The sequence below is a fragment of the Onychostruthus taczanowskii genome, unplaced genomic scaffold (assembly GCF_017590055.1).
Source record: "Onychostruthus taczanowskii isolate IOZ18803 unplaced genomic scaffold, ASM1759005v1 scaffold7, whole genome shotgun sequence".
NCBI classification, from domain to species: Eukaryota; Metazoa; Chordata; class Aves; order Passeriformes; family Passeridae; genus Onychostruthus; species Onychostruthus taczanowskii.
In genome coordinates this window covers 179,146-198,739 of record NW_024504786.1, presented here as the reverse complement: position 1 = coordinate 198,739, position 19,594 = coordinate 179,146, and the positions used below count along the sequence as shown (strand labels likewise).

Sequence of the window (19,594 nt, the reverse complement as noted above, 5' to 3'; positions counted from 1 at the left end):
ACCTGTCCCACCGGCCACGAGACATTCCAGCACTTCCCACAGGGACAAGGGGCAGCTTTCACCCTGGGGAGACTCAGCTGGCTTCTTCATGCAGCAAAGGCACAGCTGGTGCTGGAGATTTGGTGCTGGTGAGCCGTGGGTGGGTGCAGGGTGCTGGGCAGAAACACCTGGAGGGTGAGCAGAGCTGTCAGTGCTGCACAGGGAGCGGCACCACAGAATCCCGGGATAGTCTGGACTGGGAGGGACCTTCAGGCTCATCGTGGGCATGTGCAGGGACACTTTGCACTGTCCCAGGCTGCTCCAAGCCTGGCCTTGGGCACTGCCAGGGATCCAGGGGCAACCACAGCTGCTCTGGGCACCCTGTGCCAGTCATATCTTGTTATACCTTAGCTGGGTAAGAAAGGAAGCAACTGCTCCATCAGTTGATAGCTGGAATGTTTTCAGGAGGAAAAAGCCCTTAGGAAATGGCATTGCTGCCCATGTTGGGAATGATCACGCTCACATCCATATGTCTTTCCAAGCTCAGGAAGTAAAAATACAGGCGGGGTGTCTGCTTTGTTTGACTGTGCCTTGCAATTTCCAGAGATTAATGGCAGAGAACCATTGGAAGAGGATAAAATAACCCAGGATGTACATTTGGAAAAATAACAACTGGATTTAAGCACTCTGGATTCCTTCTCTGGGGGACTTAAAACAACCCCATGATGTTCACTTGTTACAGGATAATGTCAAGCTGCTTATCTGTAGTAAACATTAAAAGGATTAAGTTTTTTGGAACCCTTTGTGCTAAGAGAGAATCCAAACTCATTTTTACCTCCTGCTGTGCTTTTCCAACTATCTCCTGGTGGCTGCTCCAACCTGGCATGGTGCTGGATACAATCCCTGACATTTGCTGTGCAAGCCAGGAGCCTCCCAGGGTGCTGCTGGATGGGTTCTGAGAGCTGGAGGGCTCTGGAGACTCATTTTTACCTCGGGGCTCTGCTGAAGGTGGATTTGGGTTGCAGAGGAAGCAGCAGCAGCTCGTGGGTCTGTTTTGGGCTCCAGGTGTGAGCAGGGCAGGGGCTCTGGTTGTTCTGTCTCTGTTGTACCCACAGGAACAGAGAGTGAATTAAAGTCACAGAATGGTTTGGATTGAAAGGGACTTAAAGATCATCCAGTGCCACCCCCTGCCAAGGGCAGGGACACCTCCCACCAGCCCAGCTTGCTCCAAGGCCTGTCCGACCTGGCCTTGAACCTTCTTTATTCAGAGATTACAAAGTCAAGTAAACATATATTTTTGCTTTTGGATACATGCAGAGGCTTAATGATGTGTTTAGCAGCAGCTGACAGCTTCTGTTAGAAACACTTCAGTCAGTGCTGCCGGGCTCCTGTGCCAGGCAGCTGTGACAGCGCTGGGAGGGGCTGCAGGGGCTGCTGCCTTGGTGTGGGGACACTGAGCTCTGGAGATTGTGGGATCATGGAGACCAGATTGGCTTTGATGGCACCTTAAAAATCAGCCCATTCCACCCCTACCATGGCAGGGACACCTTCCCCTGTCCCAGACTGCTCCGAGCCCCGATGTCCAGCCTGGCCTTGGGCACTAAGGCCTGTCCGACCTGGCCTTGAACCTTCTTTATTCAGAGATTACAAAGTCAAGTAAACATATATTTTTGCTTTTGGATACATGCAGAGGCTTAATGATGTGTTTAGCAGCAGCTGACAGCTTCTGTTAGAAACACTTCAGTCAGTGCTGCCGGGCTCCTGTGCCAGGCAGCTGTGACAGCGCTGGGAGGGGCTGCAGGGGCTGCTGCCTTGGTGTGGGGACACTGAGCTCTGGAGATTGTGGGATCATGGAACCAGAGACCAGACTGGCTTTGATGGCACCTTAAAAATCAGCCCATTCCACCCCTACCATGGCAGGGACACCTTCCCCTGTCCCAGACTGCTCCGAGCCCCAATGTCCAGCCTGGCCTTGGGCACTGCCAGGGATCCAGGGGCAGCCACAGCTGCTCTGGGAATTCCATCCCCGTCCCTGCCCACCCTCACAGCCAGGAATTCCTTCCCAATCTCCCATCCATCCAGAAGGCTTCCCTTCTGGCAGTGGGAGCCATTCCCTGTGTCCTGTCCCTCCAGGCCTTGTCCCCAGTCCCTTCCAGCTCTCCTGGAGGGAGAGAGCCCACCTGGCAGGGGCTCTGAGCTCTCCCTGGATCCTTCTCCTCTCCAGGTGAGCACCCCCAGCTCTCCCAGCCCGGCTCCAGAGGGGCTCCAGCCCTTGGAACAGTTCTGGGGCCACCTGGACTCTCTCTAGCAGTTTCCAACCTCCTGAAGTTGGACCCAGGGCTGGAGGTGGGGCCTCACCTGGATAAAAAAGTCAGGAGCCACATGAGGGACAAACCCAGCAGAGGGATTTGAACTTTTAAGGGGTTCCTCAGAGTAGCAATGTTTTCCCTAAGTGGGAAAAGGTCAGGAGGGGAAAAAGGTCAGTAATGCCTGTGGAGCTGTGAGCTGTCACCCCGGGGAGCCCTGAGCCCCTGCCAGGGCTGTGCTCAGCTCCCTGGGTCCCATCCTGGGCCATTAAGTGCTGATGGTTTCAAGCACAGCCCTTTCCACATCGGAGATTATTTAGGAAAGCAGCAAGCTGTTCGGATAATGGGGAACAGGTGCGCAGCGTTAGAGAGCGGCCAGGCGGTGGAAGGAACAGCATTTTTCCTTGTTTATGGAATCTCAAAAAGGAGCTTTATAATTAACAAAGTCTGCCCAAACCTCTGGAAATATTTTGGAAACATTTGATATCATGAAGGTGGTACTGTAGTTAGGAGATGGGGAGTAATGTCCTCAGGAATGACTCTGGGAAGGCAAAGCAGATGGTGAACCTTCTTGGAGAGTCAGTGCTATCATCCTCGGGAAAAGTGTCAATTCCCAACATAAAACAAAAATCCCCGAGCCTGCCTGGTCTGCTGGGCTGGAATGTGTTTGTGTTTCATACTCCAGAGCAAACTGTGGGCTTTGCAGCTCTCATGGAAACCACTTGACTGGCAATGACGACTCGAATGACTCTGAATTACATCCAAATCATGGCGCATTCCTGTTTCTCAGTCCTTTTGCCAAATTTTGCCACATCCCACTACTGGTGGGAAATGCTAATCCAGGGACACTGGTTCCTGAAGCTGGTGAAAGGTCTGGAGTGGAAATATGAGGAACAGCTGAGGGCACTGGGCTTGTATCTCCTGGAGGAGGCTGAGAGGAGCCTCACCAGGGTCTGCAGCTCCTCCCGAGGCACAGTGGAGGGACAGGCACCAATTTATTCTCTCTGCGACCAGGGACAGGATCCCAGGGAACAGCTGCAGCTGTGTCAGAGGAGGGTTAGGTTGGATATTGTGAAAGGTCCTTTCCCCGGAGGGTGCTGGGCACTGTGCAGATCCCCAGGGAAGGGTCCCCGCCCCGAGGCTGCCAGAGCTCCAGGAGCGTTTGGACAGCGCTCCAGGGATGCCCAGGGTGGGATTGCTGGGGATCTGTGCAGGGCAGCAGCTGGATCGATGGTCCCTGTGAGCGGCTTCCGGCTCGGGAGGTTCTCTGATCCTGTAGTTGTTACAGTAACACTGCAGCATTCGAGCAGTTGGGGGTTGCTGTTATGAATTCTCTTTGTTTGCAGAGTGACTCACGAAGCCTCGCTGTGTTTTACAATGATTTCTCCCGGCTCGCCGTTGTCTGCTCATTACCGCGGCTCAGGCACAGCTCCGCACAGGTCCGGGGCCGCTGCCCGCTCGCAGCTAACTCCTGCCACCTGCTGTCTCCTTCCTTCTCGCTTCCCCGAGATCCTGCCTTCTTTCGGGATGCAGAGGGATCAGGGAGAGGCGCCGCAGCTGCCCCGTGCTGAGCGGTGCTGTGCAGCCGCTGCTCCCCGCTCTGCCCTCCCTGCTCCCCCCTGCTCCTCCATCCATCCCCCCGGAGAGCCGGCACGCGGAGTCTGGAGAGAATCCAGGGAAAGGCACCTTCCTTCCCAGCTCCGCCCTGCTGAGCGACAGCACTGCCTGGGCTAGGGCCCGTCCCACTGCATGGTGGAATCACTTGGGAAAGATCTCCAAGATCATCAAATCCGTCCATTCCCACCTCTGACCGTGTCCCCAAGTGCCACATTTGCACGGCTTTTAATCCCTCCAGGAATGGAGGCTCCACCACTGCCCTGGGCAGCTCTTCTGGTCCTGCTGTCACCGTTCCTCCTCTGGAGCCTGTTTGACTGGCAGGGCTCAATTCCCTGGAATCCCTTGTGGGGAGTGTCCAGTACTGGGAAATGTTGGTCAATAGATCTGATAACATAGGCTGGAGGCAGGTGGGGAATGCTGGCAGCTCCCACATGTCCTAAAGGGACAGGGATTTCTGAAGGATTTATAGGGACCTTAGATATCAAATTTCTGGCCCATATGTTTAGATAACACAATTTACATCAGAAATGGGGTGTCTTGCTGTGAGTGCTGTTACTTGGGGATAAACTGGAAAGGAAATTTGGGGTTTTTTTTGTGCTTTGTACTCTGCCATCCTTATTTTTAAGCAGGCAAATGCAGGGTTTTTTCCACTTGGACAAAGTCTGTGGGGTGTGCAAACAGTAGGGAGGGCCTCACAGTCTGTGCAGTGTTCTGAACACAGTGATGAAGTTTTTCCAGGAGAGCTCAGCAGATAACTTCCAATAGAAAAAAAATAGTGGGAAATGCAGCTCTGAGAGGGCAACTTTACAATCCCTCTGCAGTTCTTTCCAATTCCAGCAAGTTTGTTTGGGGGATATTTTTGGCATCAGGACACAGTTCCAGTGTTGTGCAAACCAGGAGCAACTGGTGACAAACACAAGGTTAAACTCTTGCTCTGTGTGTCTCGGGTCACATTTTCCTGGTGTTGGATCATCCAAGGGGAATATTTTCCCATATTCCCGTTCTTGTACCTATTAAAAAGCAGTGACAGCAGAGTTATTCCTGGGTTTGAAGATCTTGTTCACAGGCTGTACCTCTGGGAGTGCCTGTTCACTCCTGGCAGAGGTAACTCCAAACTCTGGGATCAGTCCCTTTTTGGGGAATTTTCTGTTAACTTCTGGCTGAGCACATGGGTGGCTGAGTGCTGGATCAAGGCCAAGGAAAAAGAGCCTGAGGAGCACTGGTGTGGCTGCACATTGAACTTGAGGAAAGGAATAAAAGCACTTTTCAGTTGGACTAACCACGTGATCCGTACGGCAGCATTCCAGGTGCTGGAACAGGGAACATGGGAAGCGGGCAGCAGGAGCTGGAGCAGCATGGTGTTCCCAGCTGGGCATTGGCTGTGCCAGGCTTCTCACCAAGGCAGCCTGAATGTGTCCAGCTCATCCCAGTGATGTAGAAATCTGGAAAACTTGCAGGATTCAGGCAAGTTCAGGCATTAATATTTTATGTGCTCTTCCTGCTGCAGTTAAAGCTCTCCCTGCAGAGAGGAGAGTAGAGGAGAGGAGGGAGAGCTGGGGTCTTCTCTGCCACTGTGCTCAGGGAATCTTCTGGATTAAGGAGTGGAGGGATGGAGAAAAACATGGCAGGAACCACAGCCTGGTGTCCTGGTGGGAAAACACCCGGCATGGGATGAGCCACTGGAGCGAGCACTCAGCTCCTACTGCAAGAGACAAAACCTGACTTCCAAAGGCAAGGAAGTTCCTCCTGAGCATGGCTGTACCTCACTTGGCTTTCTGGGCCGTGGTCACACATCTGGTGTTTCTATCAGGCCCAAAGGAGGTCAAACCTGCTCATTTTCAGCATTTATGAGGGGTGTCACTTGCTGGAGTGGCCAGGGTGACTTCAGCCACAGGTTACAGCAGCCAAGCTCTGAAACCACAAGAAAGTGGGTGTAAAATGGAAAAGGTGACAAAAAGTTTAGTGCTTTTTTTTTTTTTTACTTTTTAAACAGCCCTGCATTTTACAGCACAGCTGTTTAAAATTCACTGAACTGATACCTTGAATGGATAAAACATGGTTTGGGCATCCAGCTCCCACAACTGCCCAGTGCTTGCAAATCTTGCAGGGTTTCAAAAGTTTGGCTCCGGAGCAGGTGGGCACGGGGCTGGGCTGAAGAGTGTTGTCACATTGTGGTGCCTTTGTCCCTGTTTTGCTTGTGAGACTTGGAGTGAGGTTTGGCAAATTGAACCCCAGGCTTGTGCAAAAGGCATGGAAGGTGGAGTGGGGTGTTTAGAATAATGGAATCTTGGAATGGTATGGGTGGGAGGGACCTTAAAGCCCATCCCATTCCATCCCCTGCCATGGCAGGGACACCTTCCACTGTCCCAGGCTGCTCCAGCCCCAGTGTCCAGCCTGGCCTTGGGCACTGCCAGGGATCCAGGGCCAGCCACAGCTGCTCTGGGCACCCTGTGCCAGGGCCTGCCAGGGATGGATTCTCCATCATCTCTAATCTATCCCTGCCCTCTTCAGCTGCTGTGAGCTCATGCTGAGAGCTGTGCTGGGTTGTGAGACATTCATGCTGAAGGAAGCATGAGCAGAGGCAGCCAGCACAGGAGCCTCCAGGGTAAATATTTATGGCCACGCAGGGCCCTCCTTGCACTCAGGAGAAACGGGCCAGCGAGCGGCTCCGGTGGCCACAGGCTGGTGACACGGTGTGAGCCGCGGTGAGATGACACGGTGAGGGCTGTCCTGAGGTGACACGGTTGTAGAGAGATGCACTGAGGTTACACGGTGAGGGCCATGCTGAGGTGACACGGTGCTAGAGAACTGCCCTGAGGTGACACAGTGGGAGCCGTGCTGAGGTGACACGGTGGTAGAGAGCCGCGCTGAGGTGACACGGTGTGAGCCGCGGTGAGATGACACAGTGGGAGCCGTGCTGAGTGACACGGTGAGCCGCGCTGAGGTGACACGGTGAGCCGCGCTGAGGTGACACGGTGAGCCGCGCTGAGGTGACATGCTGGTAGAGCCGCGCTGAGGTGACACGGTGGTAGAGCCGCGCTGAGGTGACACGGTGGTAGAGCCCCACTGAGGTGACACGGTGAGCCGCGCTGAGGTGACACGGTGGTAGAGCTCCACTGAGGTGACACGGTGGTAGAGCCGCGCTGAGGTGACGCGTGTCCTGCGAGCCCTCTTGTGGCAGAGTGTGACCCGCGGTCTGTGTTCCGTTCGCAGCTTCGATGTGGAGAATGGCCCGTCGCCGGGGCGCAGCCCGCTGGACCCGCAGGCCAGCTCCTCGTCGGGACTCGTCCTGCACACGACATTCCCGGGCCACAGCCAGCGCCGGGAGTCGTTCCTCTACAGATCCGACAGCGACTATGACCTCTCACCAAAGACCATGTCCAGGAACTCCTCCCTCCCGAGCGAACAGTAAGCATCAATCCAGCTCGTGTTTTACACTCTCCTGGAGATTTCTGTGCTGCTCTAATCCTCAGAGCTCTGTCAAAAGGAGCTTATGGGTTGTTCTGGCACATTCATAGCTGGAGTGCACAAACAGGTGCTGATCCAACATCTTCTCCCATCCCATCCCTCAAATATTCCCGTTTTCTTCAGAATTTATCAGAAGAGCTTCCAAAGGCATATCCTGGAATAACAGGGAAGTTGTGCTGTACTTTTATTTACAGTGTTGCTGTTCCCCATCCTGTTTTGGGGCTGTTCCCTAGAACCGAGGGGAAAATGAGCCGAGACAGATGGCTGAGCTCGAGAGGTTCCATACGCACAGAACGTCCTGGATTCCCAGCCCCTTATTTTGAAAAGCACATTTTGAAGTTTTAAAGTGGCCATTAAGCTATTAAAAATGTGCTCGTTAAACAAAGTTGAGCTGTTGCGAAAGTTTTGTCACGGAATGGAAATCTGAATATTAGCCAGATCCGCAAGAATTCTGCGAGAAAATATCCCTGCTGTGAGTTAAAACTGAGTAAATATTTATTGAAGGAAACACTCCAATTTATGCAAATAGTGTTTCGTGTAAACGGTGGGTTGTAACAATTCCCAGCAGTGTGCTGGGGTGGGGGAATCCCATCATTTTCCCCAAATTCGTGCCTGTCTGCAGCTGAAGTGTCCATCCACCATGGGCATCGAGGCTCTGTTAGCACTTGGGACAGAGCCTCCATGAGTATGGAGACAATTTTACTTAAATTTAGACTTAATAGCACTGATACCTGAGGGAGGACGAGGGGATGACCTCTGGCAGCACAGCCAGAGGGAGAATTCCTCTTTGGAGGGGTCCAGCACTGGTGGAGAGCTCTCCAGAGGGTCCTGTGGCAGCCTGGAGCTGGCTCTGCTGCCCTTGCTCACTACATCCTGTTATTAATTGTGGGATTAAGAATAGAATTGACCAAAACGTTGCTCCTAAGAGTGACTAAAGGGGCTCCAAGAGAGCTGGAGAGGTACTTGGGACAAGGGATGGAGGGAGAGGACACAGGGAATGGATTTAAGCTGAAAGAGGGGGTAGATTTAGATGGATATTGGGAAGGAATTTCTGGCTGGGAGGGTGGGGAGGCCCTGGCACAGGTGCCCAGAGCAGCTGTGGCTGCTCCTGGATTCCTGGAAATGTCCAAGGCCAGGCTGGGTGGAGTTTGGATCCACCTGGGGTACTGGAAGGTGTCCCTGCCCACGGCAGGGGTGGGACTGGATGGCTTTAAGCTCCCTCCCAAGGCAAACCTTTCAATGATTCTGTACTCTGCCATCTCTCAGTTAGGTAAATCATACAGAATGTTCCATACATGCACAAGTACCATAACTAATACAAAAAAAATCAAAGCAAGAAAAAAGAAAAAAATCCCTCTTATTGCTGGCGGTGGTGTATTTTGCTCACAACTTCTGCTCAAATCTTCCATGATGAAAACAGCCGGACAAAACCCGGCGTCTGAACAAGGTTAGAGACTGCGACAGAGATCAACAAAAGCCAGGAAATTCAAAGGTGACCTTTCCCCGCACCACTACGGTTGGGTTTTTTCCACCGCGGTGCGAGTGTGAGCCTTAACTTTTGAATTTCCTGGCTTTTATTGCCTGGCGTTCCCAGTCCGAATGCTCCTCCAGCTGGTTGTTTTGGATATACACGGTGACCTTTCCATTAGGAACAAGCTTTTATGTGGTGTTAACTAAATGCTGCGTGGGTATGTTTGTGAGGAAAACCCCCCCGGGAAAACGCTCCTTCCCTGAGGTGAATTTCACTCTGTTTGAAGGTAAATTTGTACAGAAATTTATACATTTTTCTCCGTTTTTCCTTAGGCATGGCGACGACCTGATCGTCACACCTTTCGCCCAGGTGAGTTGGTGGCATATTGGCCTCTAAAGTAGTTTTTCTCAAGCATTAAAGCAGAGAAGGTGACACCTGCGGTTTTGTCTCCCTCAGGTGCTGGCCAGCCTAAGAAGCGTGAGGAACAACTTCACGCTTCTCACCAATTTACACGGCACCTCCAACAAGTAAGCCTGGCTTTTTAAGCTCCTTTCGTACACAAGAGGAGCCGGCGTGGCCCGAGCCGGGGCGGCGGGGGCCGGGGCGCGGCGGCCGCGGTGCCTCAGGCTCCGCCATGGCCTCACGGCTCCGCCGCGGTTTGCGCGCGACGCCAGGGGGCGCCGTGTGCCCTCCCCTCATGGCTCCGTCCCCTCATCCCCTCATGTTGTCATCCCTTCTTTCCCTCACAGCCTTGTTCTCTCATCCCCTCATGGTGTCCATCCCCTCATGCTCTCATCGCTTCATTCTCTCACTGCCTCTTCCTCTCATCCTCTCATCCCCTCATGGTGTCCATCCCCTCATTCCCTCATGCTCTCATCGCTTTATTCCCTCACCCCTTATTCCCTCACCGCCTCGTCCTCTCATCCCCTCATCCATTCATCGTCTCATCGCCTCATCCCCTCATGCTCTCATCTTCTCATCCCTTCATTCCCTCACCCTTCATTCCCTCACCACATTGTCCTCTTGTCCTCTCATCCCCTCATCCTCTCATCCCCCCATCCCTTCATCCCCTCATCCCTCAGGTCCTCCCTACGGAGCAAATGTGTTTCGTCTTGTGCAATGTCCCCTATGAATCATGGGGACAGTTTGGGGCCCCACACCACAAAAAAACCCATTAAGGGGTTGGAGAGTGAGAAGGAAATGGATCTGCGGAAGGGTCTGGAGCCCCAGGAGAATTCCTGAGGGAGCTGGGAAGGGGCTCAGCCTGGAGCAAAGGAAGCTCAGGGGGCCCTTGTGGCTCTGCACAGCTCCTGCCAGGAGGGGACAGCCGGGGGACAGCCAGGGAACAGGGACAGGAGGAGAAGGAACGGCCCCAGGCTGGGCCGGGGGAGGTTTTTTGAATACCAGGAAGAGCTTCTTCATAGAAAGGGTTCTCCAGCCCTGGCACAGCTGCCTGGAGTGGGGGTGGAGTCCCCATGCCTGGAGGGATTTAAAATTATTGTATATGTGGCACTTGGGGACATGGGGCAGTGCTGGCCTTGGCAGTGCTGGGTTGGACTTGGTGATCTCAGAGGTCTCCGTCAACCTAAACAATTCCATGATCTTCGTCACGTGGCCAACTTGGCTATCCCAGGCATTCCATAATGGTCCTGCCCTGCATTTCCACCACTGCTTCACAGAGCAATAATAATCCCAGAATTGTCCCAGCTGGAAGGGATCCAGCAGAATCAAGTCCAACTCTTAACTGGCCCATAGAGGGATCAAACCCCCAAGGTTGGTGTTACCAGCACCAGGCTGTACCCAACGGAGCCAACCTGGTGTGAGCTGTTCACGGCCAAAGGGCAGATGTCAAGGGGGGCACCCCAAACCTGGGGCTCTGGGGACAACAAGGATTTCCCAGCAGCAGCATCCTGGAGCTCAGCTGCGAGAGGGCTGCCCGGAGAACTGAATCCCACATCACTTCCTTTGACACTGATTGCTCTGGAGGAGGAAGGTGATACACTCAGGAGGAGGATGTTGTTTTTCCTACCTGCTGAACAGGAGAAACCAAACAAACTCCTTTTCACGCCTTTGTCCGGAACCACCGTTTCCCCTTGGCTATTTATACTGAGCCAGTCATCGTCATCCTCTGGCCTGCTGGGCCCCAGGAGAGCTGCTCAGCCTGCAATCATCACTGATTCCTGGCCAGGTCTGCTGTGCACCCACCCGTCCCACTGATCCCACCCTGGCACTGGCAGGCTCCAATGGCTCCAGAAGGGAAGGATGAGGTGCAGGGATGTCCCCAGAGGGACACCACGGGCTCGCTTCACTCCAGGTGTGAGTGGCATCACCTGGTGCCCACCACGAGCTCACCATCTTTATTTTACATAAAGCCCAGCATTTTATCCAGGAGTGAGGTTTTCCCTGCTGTTGATTCCTGTTGGCAAATTTTGATGGGAAGGAACCGCCGCATTCCAAGGTGGAGGTTAATAAAAAAACCAGATGGCTTAAATATTCCTTTTTTTTTAAGCTTTGCTTTTTTGGAAAGCTCAGGCATTTTGGCACTTCCTAATGAGGAATCTGAAATTGGACAGGGCCGGAAGGAAGTGAGGGTGTAACCTGTAGGACACACAGGCATCTTACAGTGTCCTTTGGAAAGTGTTCCCAGATTTGATTGAGGTATAAAGTGTTTGCTTGGCCAAAGTAAAAGCCATTAAATTTTTAAACCACCCCATGCCAAACATCCCAGTCCATGGCGGAATGTGCTTCCAGGTGCTGCGGAGCTTCCTGCAGTTTCCAAAGAGCTCTGCTGGGTTGCAGCCATGCTGCCAGCTCATGATTTTATCATCTGTCTCATGATATGTGATATTTTACTGAAACTTCTGCTCTGGGGATCATGAGAATCTCAGCTTTCCTTTACCCTCTTTTCTCTCTTCTTTCCTCCTCCTCCTCCACCCCTCCTGGCCCGAGCAAGGAAAAAGAGGATGCTGTCCCACATATTTGCTGGAAAATATTAATGTTAAGTCCTGGAGGAAAAAAAAAAACAACTGGCAGTCATATTTTTTGGACTTTAACGTCAGGGTTCTTGAGGCAGTTTCCTGATTGGAAAAGAGGAGAGGATGATTAATGGCTTTGGAGTGCCGGAGTTTGGCAATTGCAGCCCAGGACGCGGTCGGGAAGCATCCGGAGCCTGCTCGGTGTGATGCCCTGCGGCAGGAGGGCCGGAGCGGGCAGCGGGAGCCGCTGGAGCGCGGTGGAGGCTGAGGAAGGGCAGCGCTGTCAAAACTCACCTCTCCCGTCCCGCGCCCCGCCTGCCTGCCTGGAAAACAGGATGGGCACATGGATCTGAGGATGGCGGGAGCGGTGCCGGCTCTGGAGCGGGGAATAGCGTACGGAACAGCGGCTCGTCCCTCCCCACCCCCCCAAAGGCATGTCTGTGCAGCTCAGGGCTTGGAGATCCCTGGAGCTTGGATCCCTCCGCTCTGGGAGTGCTGCAGCCGCGGCGTGCTGTCCCTGTCGGGGAGTTTCTGTTTTTTAGAGATTTCGAGATTTGGCTTTTCAAAGGCTCAGCAGAGGCAGGTCGGGGCACATTTGCAGGGAATTGAGCGCCCAGCGTGTGTGCCCTGTGCTGAACCCTCCAGAGAGCCCGGGTCCTGCGCATCCTGCCAGAACAGCCTTTGGATGCCAGGGAGGCTCCTGCCGGAGCGGGCTGTGGAGCCCGGCGGCTCGGAGGGCTGGAATTGCGCTCCAGACCTCACCTGGGCAGCGAGGCCTTCCCGGAGCACTTCTGAAGAACCCCCCGGAGCTACAATTGCAGCACAATTGAGCCGCTCTGCCTGCTTTGATTCCAGCTTCAAAGGAGAGCTGGCGAATAATGGATGTTGCAGTTCAGTGGCTGACTCCGAAATTTGGGGTTAGGAAGGAGGTTGGCGAAGGGAGAGTGTGGGGAAATCTGGCTTCAGTTAAAATGGATCTGAAACTTCTTTAGGGAAGCAGAAACCCAAAGTTTCATTTCTGGTCAGCCTGAAGTACTGCAGTCAATCCAAACTGAGGTGTCTTGATTTTGGTGTCAACTCTTTTTACTCCTTTAGAAAGCAAGTCTCTGATGATGGTTTCGGCTTGAAAAAGTAACAGTTTTGTTTGGCAAGTTTCACAGGGAGCTGTGTTGACATTTGGAGAGAATCTGCACCTTTTCCCAGTCAGACCCTGTTGGCTTGACTTGAACCAATTTTTTTTCAAATAGCTTTTGGCCCCTCCAAAATCCAGGAATTGCTGCTGAGATTGTTGCTCAGAGTCCATGAAGTGTCATTCAGCTGTTTCAGAACTAAACCACAGTGACTGCAGCATCCTCTTCCTCGCTTCAGGAGGAATTCCAGTGTTAACTGGAGGGTTTAAAGGCACATTTCTGACCTTACCTGTGGCATTGCCTTGCAGCAGTTTGACATCACTTCAGGGTCCATTCCAGACTCCATAGGGAAAAGCTTTATGGGAAAAGGCCTTGGCTGTGGGGGAGCCTCCAGAGCCTGGCCCTTGCTGCCTTCAGGCATATTTTGAACACAAAGTTGCAAAGGCAGCATGGGATGGTTCCATTTCTCCTCATTTCCAGCCCGTGGAAAAGGCAGGGAGCAGCCATCTCCGGCTTTTCCTAACAGATCTGTCAATGCTGCTCAACAAATCTCTGAAGTGTTTGGGGTTTTTTGGGAGAATGGTAAAGGATTTTTAACTGAGGGAGCTGGCAAGTTTTGGAAAGATAAAATCCCACCTCCTGACAGAGAATTCCTTTTCTCTCTTAGGAGATCTCCAGCCACGAGTCAGCCACCTGTCTCCAGAGTGAACCCACAAGGTACGTGTGGGATTTGGGGATGGGCTGCCAGGCCAAGAGCACACAACATTTATTGCCCAGTTCTGCTCACAGCTGCTCTCCTGCCCCCTCCCCGGTGCAGGTCTGGGTTCCTCCTGCAAAACTCACAGGAGAGAACTATCAGGCTCCAAATATTGTTATTTTAATCGTTTGGTTTGGGGTTTCTGCTGGTATATTAGCACAGGAGATGAACATGATTTTGGTTTGATAGTCATGGCCACAGTGGCTGCTGTTCTTGTGAGTCCCTGTGAGCACAGGCCTGGACAAGCCCCAGCCTACGAGCCTTGAACAGGCTCAGGCACAGCTGGGTCTTTTTTTTATTCTGTTTATTTCAGTTTGTTTCCATGTGATCTGTGTACTCAAACCTTTCCTGGGTGAGATTTCCTTGGCTTCCTGCTGGGAAGGGGATGCCAGAGCAAGCTGGGGTGGGCAGCACCGTGAGGGCTGCTCAGGCAGGGGGAAGGACGAGGATGAGCAGCAGAAGCTGATTACTTAGGACAGGTTTATTTGCTTGGACACCTGGGTTTAGCCAGGCTGGGGATCTGTAGAACCCCGCTCAGGATCAGGGCTGGCCCTACTTGCACTAATTCAAAGGTTGCTCCAGAGAGAAGGAGATAAGATTTGGATCAGTGCCCATTTGTAAGGTTTAATCTCAGCCCTTCCAATAATTACATGCTTGGAGGGACTAATAAAGCTTAATTTTCACAGTGTGTGAAGCCTGGATAACTATCATTTCCTCTCCTGCTGTGTTATTTATTCTCAGGGGACACACAAAGTCCTGGACACTTCCAGGTTAGGTTCCTCCAAACTTGTTAATGGGAGGTAGAAACCTCTGATGCAAAAACAAAACTGGACAACACAATCTTAAACTCCTTCTCTTTCTGTCACGGCCAGCAGGAATGCAACTCATCACCTGATCTAAAGCTGGGTCTAGCAAAGCTTTGAATTTGTGCCTGTGCGGAAAAAAAAGAATGGAAAATTTCCTAGGATTTCAATGGATTTGTTTATATAAGTTAGACAATCTAATAATGAGCAGAGAATGCCCTTCCAGGAATTTTTAGGTTCATTTTCTTAACACTTTCCATGGAAAAAGTTGCTCTCAACTTTTTAACACTTTGGGGATATTTTTCTACACTATTTCCAACGAGAGCTGTAGGACACTTGGTACTTTTTAGCTGATCCAAGCTTCTGATGCTGGGAATATATGAAAATTCCTTTAGTAATGAAGTGTTTGACACACATAACTGTAGAGCAAGTGTTGTGTTACCTTGTAAAGGTTGGATTTGTGGCCCCTCAAGTAAATAGGTTTTTAACCATGATTCTTAGCTGCTTTTAGGCGAAATCGTCAAGTAAAATTTAAAAAGGTGAGTTGGATCATTACAGCTTCAGTAAATTGTGACACTTTGTAGGTAAGAAGGAGATGCATTTTTGAGATTAATAGGAAATCGTGTGATCTCCTACATAAATTACATGAAATACCAATATTGGCATTATGGGTAGAAAGTCCTGGGGTTCTTGGTTAAATTCAGGTCATTGCCTTCCTCTGCCTCTTCCCAGCCACTGTCACACTGACTTCCTTTCCAGGCAGCAGAAAACAATCACAACCCTTGACTTTCTAAGGAAGTTTCCATTTAATTCGGTAAGAACAGAGATTTTTAAGGAACTTTTCCAGTGTTTGCACCTTTTTTTCCCCCGTTGATGGCTTCTGCTTTGGAAATGATGAACTGAAGGAGAGATTTTCCTATCAGAACCCTTCCAGTTCTGTGCCAGCGGCTGGGAGGATGCAGAGTGTTTTTCCTGAAGGTTTTGCAGAAGGAAGCAGTCGTGTTTTGATTGGGACCAGGCTGCTTCACATCTCTCTAGATAAAAGACTGTATTTGGAATGGACTGGGTTTAGATTCACAAGATTTGTTGAAGCTTGGAATTTGATTTTAACCCTCCAGTGTCACCCGTTGATTCATGGCTTTACCACAAGCCCTTTTGACATCACTGTGAGCATCTTGTGGATGTCTCCTTTGATTTGTCATTAATGGGGTGATTTATATCCTGTTCTGAGAAATACAGAACTCAGGGCTTAAAGCAAACGAGGCTGCATTAATAAAATTACCCTGGAGGGAAGCAAATTACATCCAGCATTTGCACTGCAAGGAATACACGCCAGCTATTTACTCCAGCTGGAATATTCCAGGATTTTCCAAGCAACAACAGCCAAATCTGTTGCTGGTGTTGCATCACTGAGGACCCAGGCCCGTGGTGGAATAAATGAGCCGTGGTGAAATGAGGAAATCCATTTTTGCTTTCATTTTCTTTAAGCAGAAAATCTTTTGGCCGGGTTTTTCCTGGGACAAAGGGCTTTGAAAGGCACTGCTGGTGTCACTGTGTGTATTTCAGAGCTTTCTTAACCTTGCAAGCACAGCCAGAGAAGGAAGGGGAATATGGATTGAACATCCTGTGTTTTGTCCTTGGTATCAGCTGAAGTAAATCTGGCAGATTTTTCCTGTTATTTTGTTATAACTGCAGCTCACAGGAACGCACAAAATCACTTTTATGAATTAACCGAGAAACCATAACATGGAAATACAAAGCCATAGCAAAAGTCCATCAATCCTTAATTAGCTGGGCAGGATGATGGGGGTGCTGTGGGTTCCTGCGTGGTGTGTGGCATCCCCAGCAGCTGTGCAGGGCCACCTCTGGGTTACAGGAACAATGAGGCACGGTGTCACGCAGTGTCCCTGAGGGCTCTTTCTCCTGAGGTTGGTTTCTCCTGTCCCCCTTTGTTTCTGCTGAGTGTGGCCTCTGCCACAGTTACTCTCGGTGACCTTTGTGCCACCTTGGGCTCAGGAATGGATCAGCGCCTTCCCTTCTGCCTCCAGCTCTCCCCTCCCCTGGCCCCAGTGAAAGGTCTGCAGTTCCTACCCAATGATTCAACCAATAACACCTTTAACCAGCAGCAAGTCTGGCTTTTCCTGCTCGGTTTTGTTCTTCTTCCATGTTTATTCCCTTCAGTGACCCTTATTCCCTCTGAATTAAATCACCTTTCACTGGCTGCCACCGTCAGTCCAAGCCTCTCATTCTTCCACAAATTTGGTACAAACTTTTCCCAACCTGTTTTGTTCCCCCACCGTCAGTCCTGGGATGGGCAGTGTTTTCCCGTTCCTGTTTGATGCACTGCCACATTTAATGTCACCAATGGTGACAGGAGCAGAGCACAGAGCTGTGGGTCAAACAGCACCCAGGTTTTCCCAGACTGTGGGGGGTTTGCAGAGACTCTTCTCAAGGTCCCCTTGGGTGCTCTCAGCACTCACTAATGACAGTTCTCCTCACAATTAATTGTGAGTTCTCCTCACAATTAATGGCACAATACTGCTGATCTGCCCCAGGCTCGGGGGCTGCTGCCCTCTGGGATATGTCACCTGCAGGCAGCATTTCAGGGCTCAGGGGATTAAAGCTTTGTTCAAATTCCTCTCTGGGGATGGGAGGGAAGGGTCGGTGTTTTTCTTCCTTGTGCCTTAGCTCTGCTTTCCTGTACCTCGGCACGTTTGTCTGCTCTTCTCACATGCCTTTACACGACCTCCAAACTCGTACTCTTTCATTTTTCCTGTGGGTGTAGGACGTACACAGACTCGTGCACGAACCTTTGTGTAAAGCATAAACAAAGACTGGATAATGCTCGTGCTGCTGAGAGCCACAAGTTTTTGTAGGAGCCGGGGAGCCTTGTGCATCCAAGTGAGCTCTGGGTTACAAATATCTCTGAATCCCGAGTAATTAGCGCGGAGCTGCCGCTCTTGCACCATCCTCCTCTGCTTGGCACGTGCAGGATGGCTCTGGGCACACACGGAGTAGTGGATTCACTTTGAAATTCAGTTCCTTTGCCGGGAGTTTGGCTGAAGATTTGACCTTTTGATTTGGAGAGCGACTGTAAAAGTCAAAGGGCTGTGGTGCTTTGGGCTTTTACAGGAGTGCAGAGGAACCACGAGTTCCTGAGCAGCTGAGCCACAGAGTCACTGGCTGCGTGCACAAACGGAGGCTTGTGAGCACCTACAGATATTATTTTTAAAGGCTGCGGCGCAAGCACGATGCAGATTATTCAGAAACTAACCAAAACCGAGTGAGAAATCAGGTAGATAATGAGCTTAATGACGCGCCTAAACGAGGGCTGGTGAGCGCTGAAGCGATTCTTGCCGCTTGTCAGATGAAAAGAGCGTTTCAAGGCGAATTTCCGAGCGGGGCTGAGGCAGCTCCGGCCATCCCGGGGCCATCCCGAGGCTCTTGCCGGCTCTCCGGGGGGAGTTCATTCCTGCCGGGAGTCCGTTCCGCGTGTTGCGCCCGCCTGCCTGGAACACACCCCCCGAAAGTTGGACTCATGCATCTTAGTAAGTATTTCAGTTATGCTATTGACGTCAATGCAGTCATTAAATAGATTGCCGGCCCTCCCAGCAGCAAACCTGTGCCAAAGAGCTAGAGGCAGACACATTTTAAAAGAAGAACATCAGGTTTGCTTTTAGCATTTGGAGAGAATAAGGGAAAAGTTTCTTCTGAAGTCACCCTTTGCAATAAGGGTTGGTTTTTTGCTTCATTTTCTAAGGCTCATTTTGGGTGAGGATAATTGCTGTGTTTTATTGAACGCACGTTTGTTGTGTTGCTGTGTGCATAAACAGCTCCAAACCAGACTAAAAAGTCATTTTTGTGAGCCCGGCTCTGGCTGACAAGTGGCACTTGTTTCAGGTCCCCTGGCTAGATTTATTTGTGTATCAAGTGACAGGAGGCATTCAGGCAAACCTGCTTAGCCTTTGACTCCCGAAATTCTGCCGGGATTGATTTCATGACATCTATATAAGAAAATAGCCTTCATTTCTCCTCGGCAGGCTCTGAAGACACACAAGCTAATCATGACTCCATAGCAACGGATAAAAACTGTTTTCCCCTCCGCCCCACCTGTGGATGTCACATGAAGATGCTCCACGTGCTGCTGCCATCAGGAGCCTGTCACTCCCCGGGGCCAGCTGCCTCCTGCAGCCTCGGGAGTGCGGGACTCCCCGAGCATTCCCGCTGGCCTGCTGCATTCCCGAGCCTGCCTGGGACATACCCGGGGCTGGAGGCAGCTCTGCTCCCTTTGTCCCATCAGGAATGGCTCTGGACAGGCTCCCGAGGGGCTGGTGATGCCTTGGAGGGGCTACCAGAAACAGAGGCTGGAGAAAATTAAGAGAATAAAAGCAGGTATTTATTGAAGGCCTTCAATGGGCACACCTTGGGCAATCAAAAGCCTCTGAGGGCTACACCCAAGATGGGTGATGGTCATGAGATTTTCACACTTTTATAAGTTTGGTCCGTTTACATATCAGGGGTTAATACTCCAATTACAGCTTCAGCTAATGAAGTAATTTATTCTCAGTTTGCCCCCCTCAATTCACGGTTGTTCGTATCTCTCAGGGCCTGAGACAGTGAGGTGTCCTCGAGTTTCAGGCCTAGAGAGGAATGGTTTTGTCTGAATAAAATAGGAGAACAGTAGCTGACAGGCTGTGGAGCTTTAGAGTACTAAAGCAGGACAGGATCTGAAAAATACATATAAAAAAAAAAAACAAGTAAAAATCTAAAAACTGTAAAAGCTAAATCCTAAGGCATTAGTGGGAGCTGAGCCCTGAGGACACACGTAGATGGCATCCTCAGGCAGCTGAGGGAGCAGCTTTGCCTTGCCAGGAGGAGCAGGGCTGCTCTGGCAGCAGCAGCGATGAGTTTTGGAGGGGTCACAGAGCCAAACCTCTGGGTTTTTGGTCAGGTTGGCGTTTCACTGATGAGCCCACACTCAGCTGCTTAGGATAAACCATCGATCCGGCCGGGTTATCAAAGGGCTTTATCTGATGGTGGCTTCGTTCCGAGTGACCCAGGCAGCTGCAGCTCCACGGTGGCGGGGAA

General features: G+C 51.3%; 1 protein-coding gene across 3 annotated transcripts in view; it reads left to right on the top strand.

Annotated features, from left to right (window-relative positions):
• PDE4B (phosphodiesterase 4B) overlaps positions 1-19,594 on the top strand; it is a 134,463-nt gene that overhangs the window by 68,214 nt on the left and 46,655 nt on the right. For 2 of the 3 annotated variants that reach the window (XM_041421224.1, XM_041421225.1), the window contains exons 2-5: positions 7,116-7,310; positions 9,174-9,210; positions 9,298-9,368; positions 13,614-13,663. In XM_041421224.1, the coding sequence (XP_041277158.1) occupies positions 7,116-7,310; positions 9,174-9,210; positions 9,298-9,368; positions 13,614-13,663 (353 nt within the window). Of the gene's footprint in view, positions 1-7,115; positions 7,311-9,173; positions 9,211-9,297; positions 9,369-13,613; positions 13,664-17,881; positions 18,055-19,594 lie in introns of those variants that run through there. The other variant, XM_041421227.1, reaches the window with a different exon arrangement.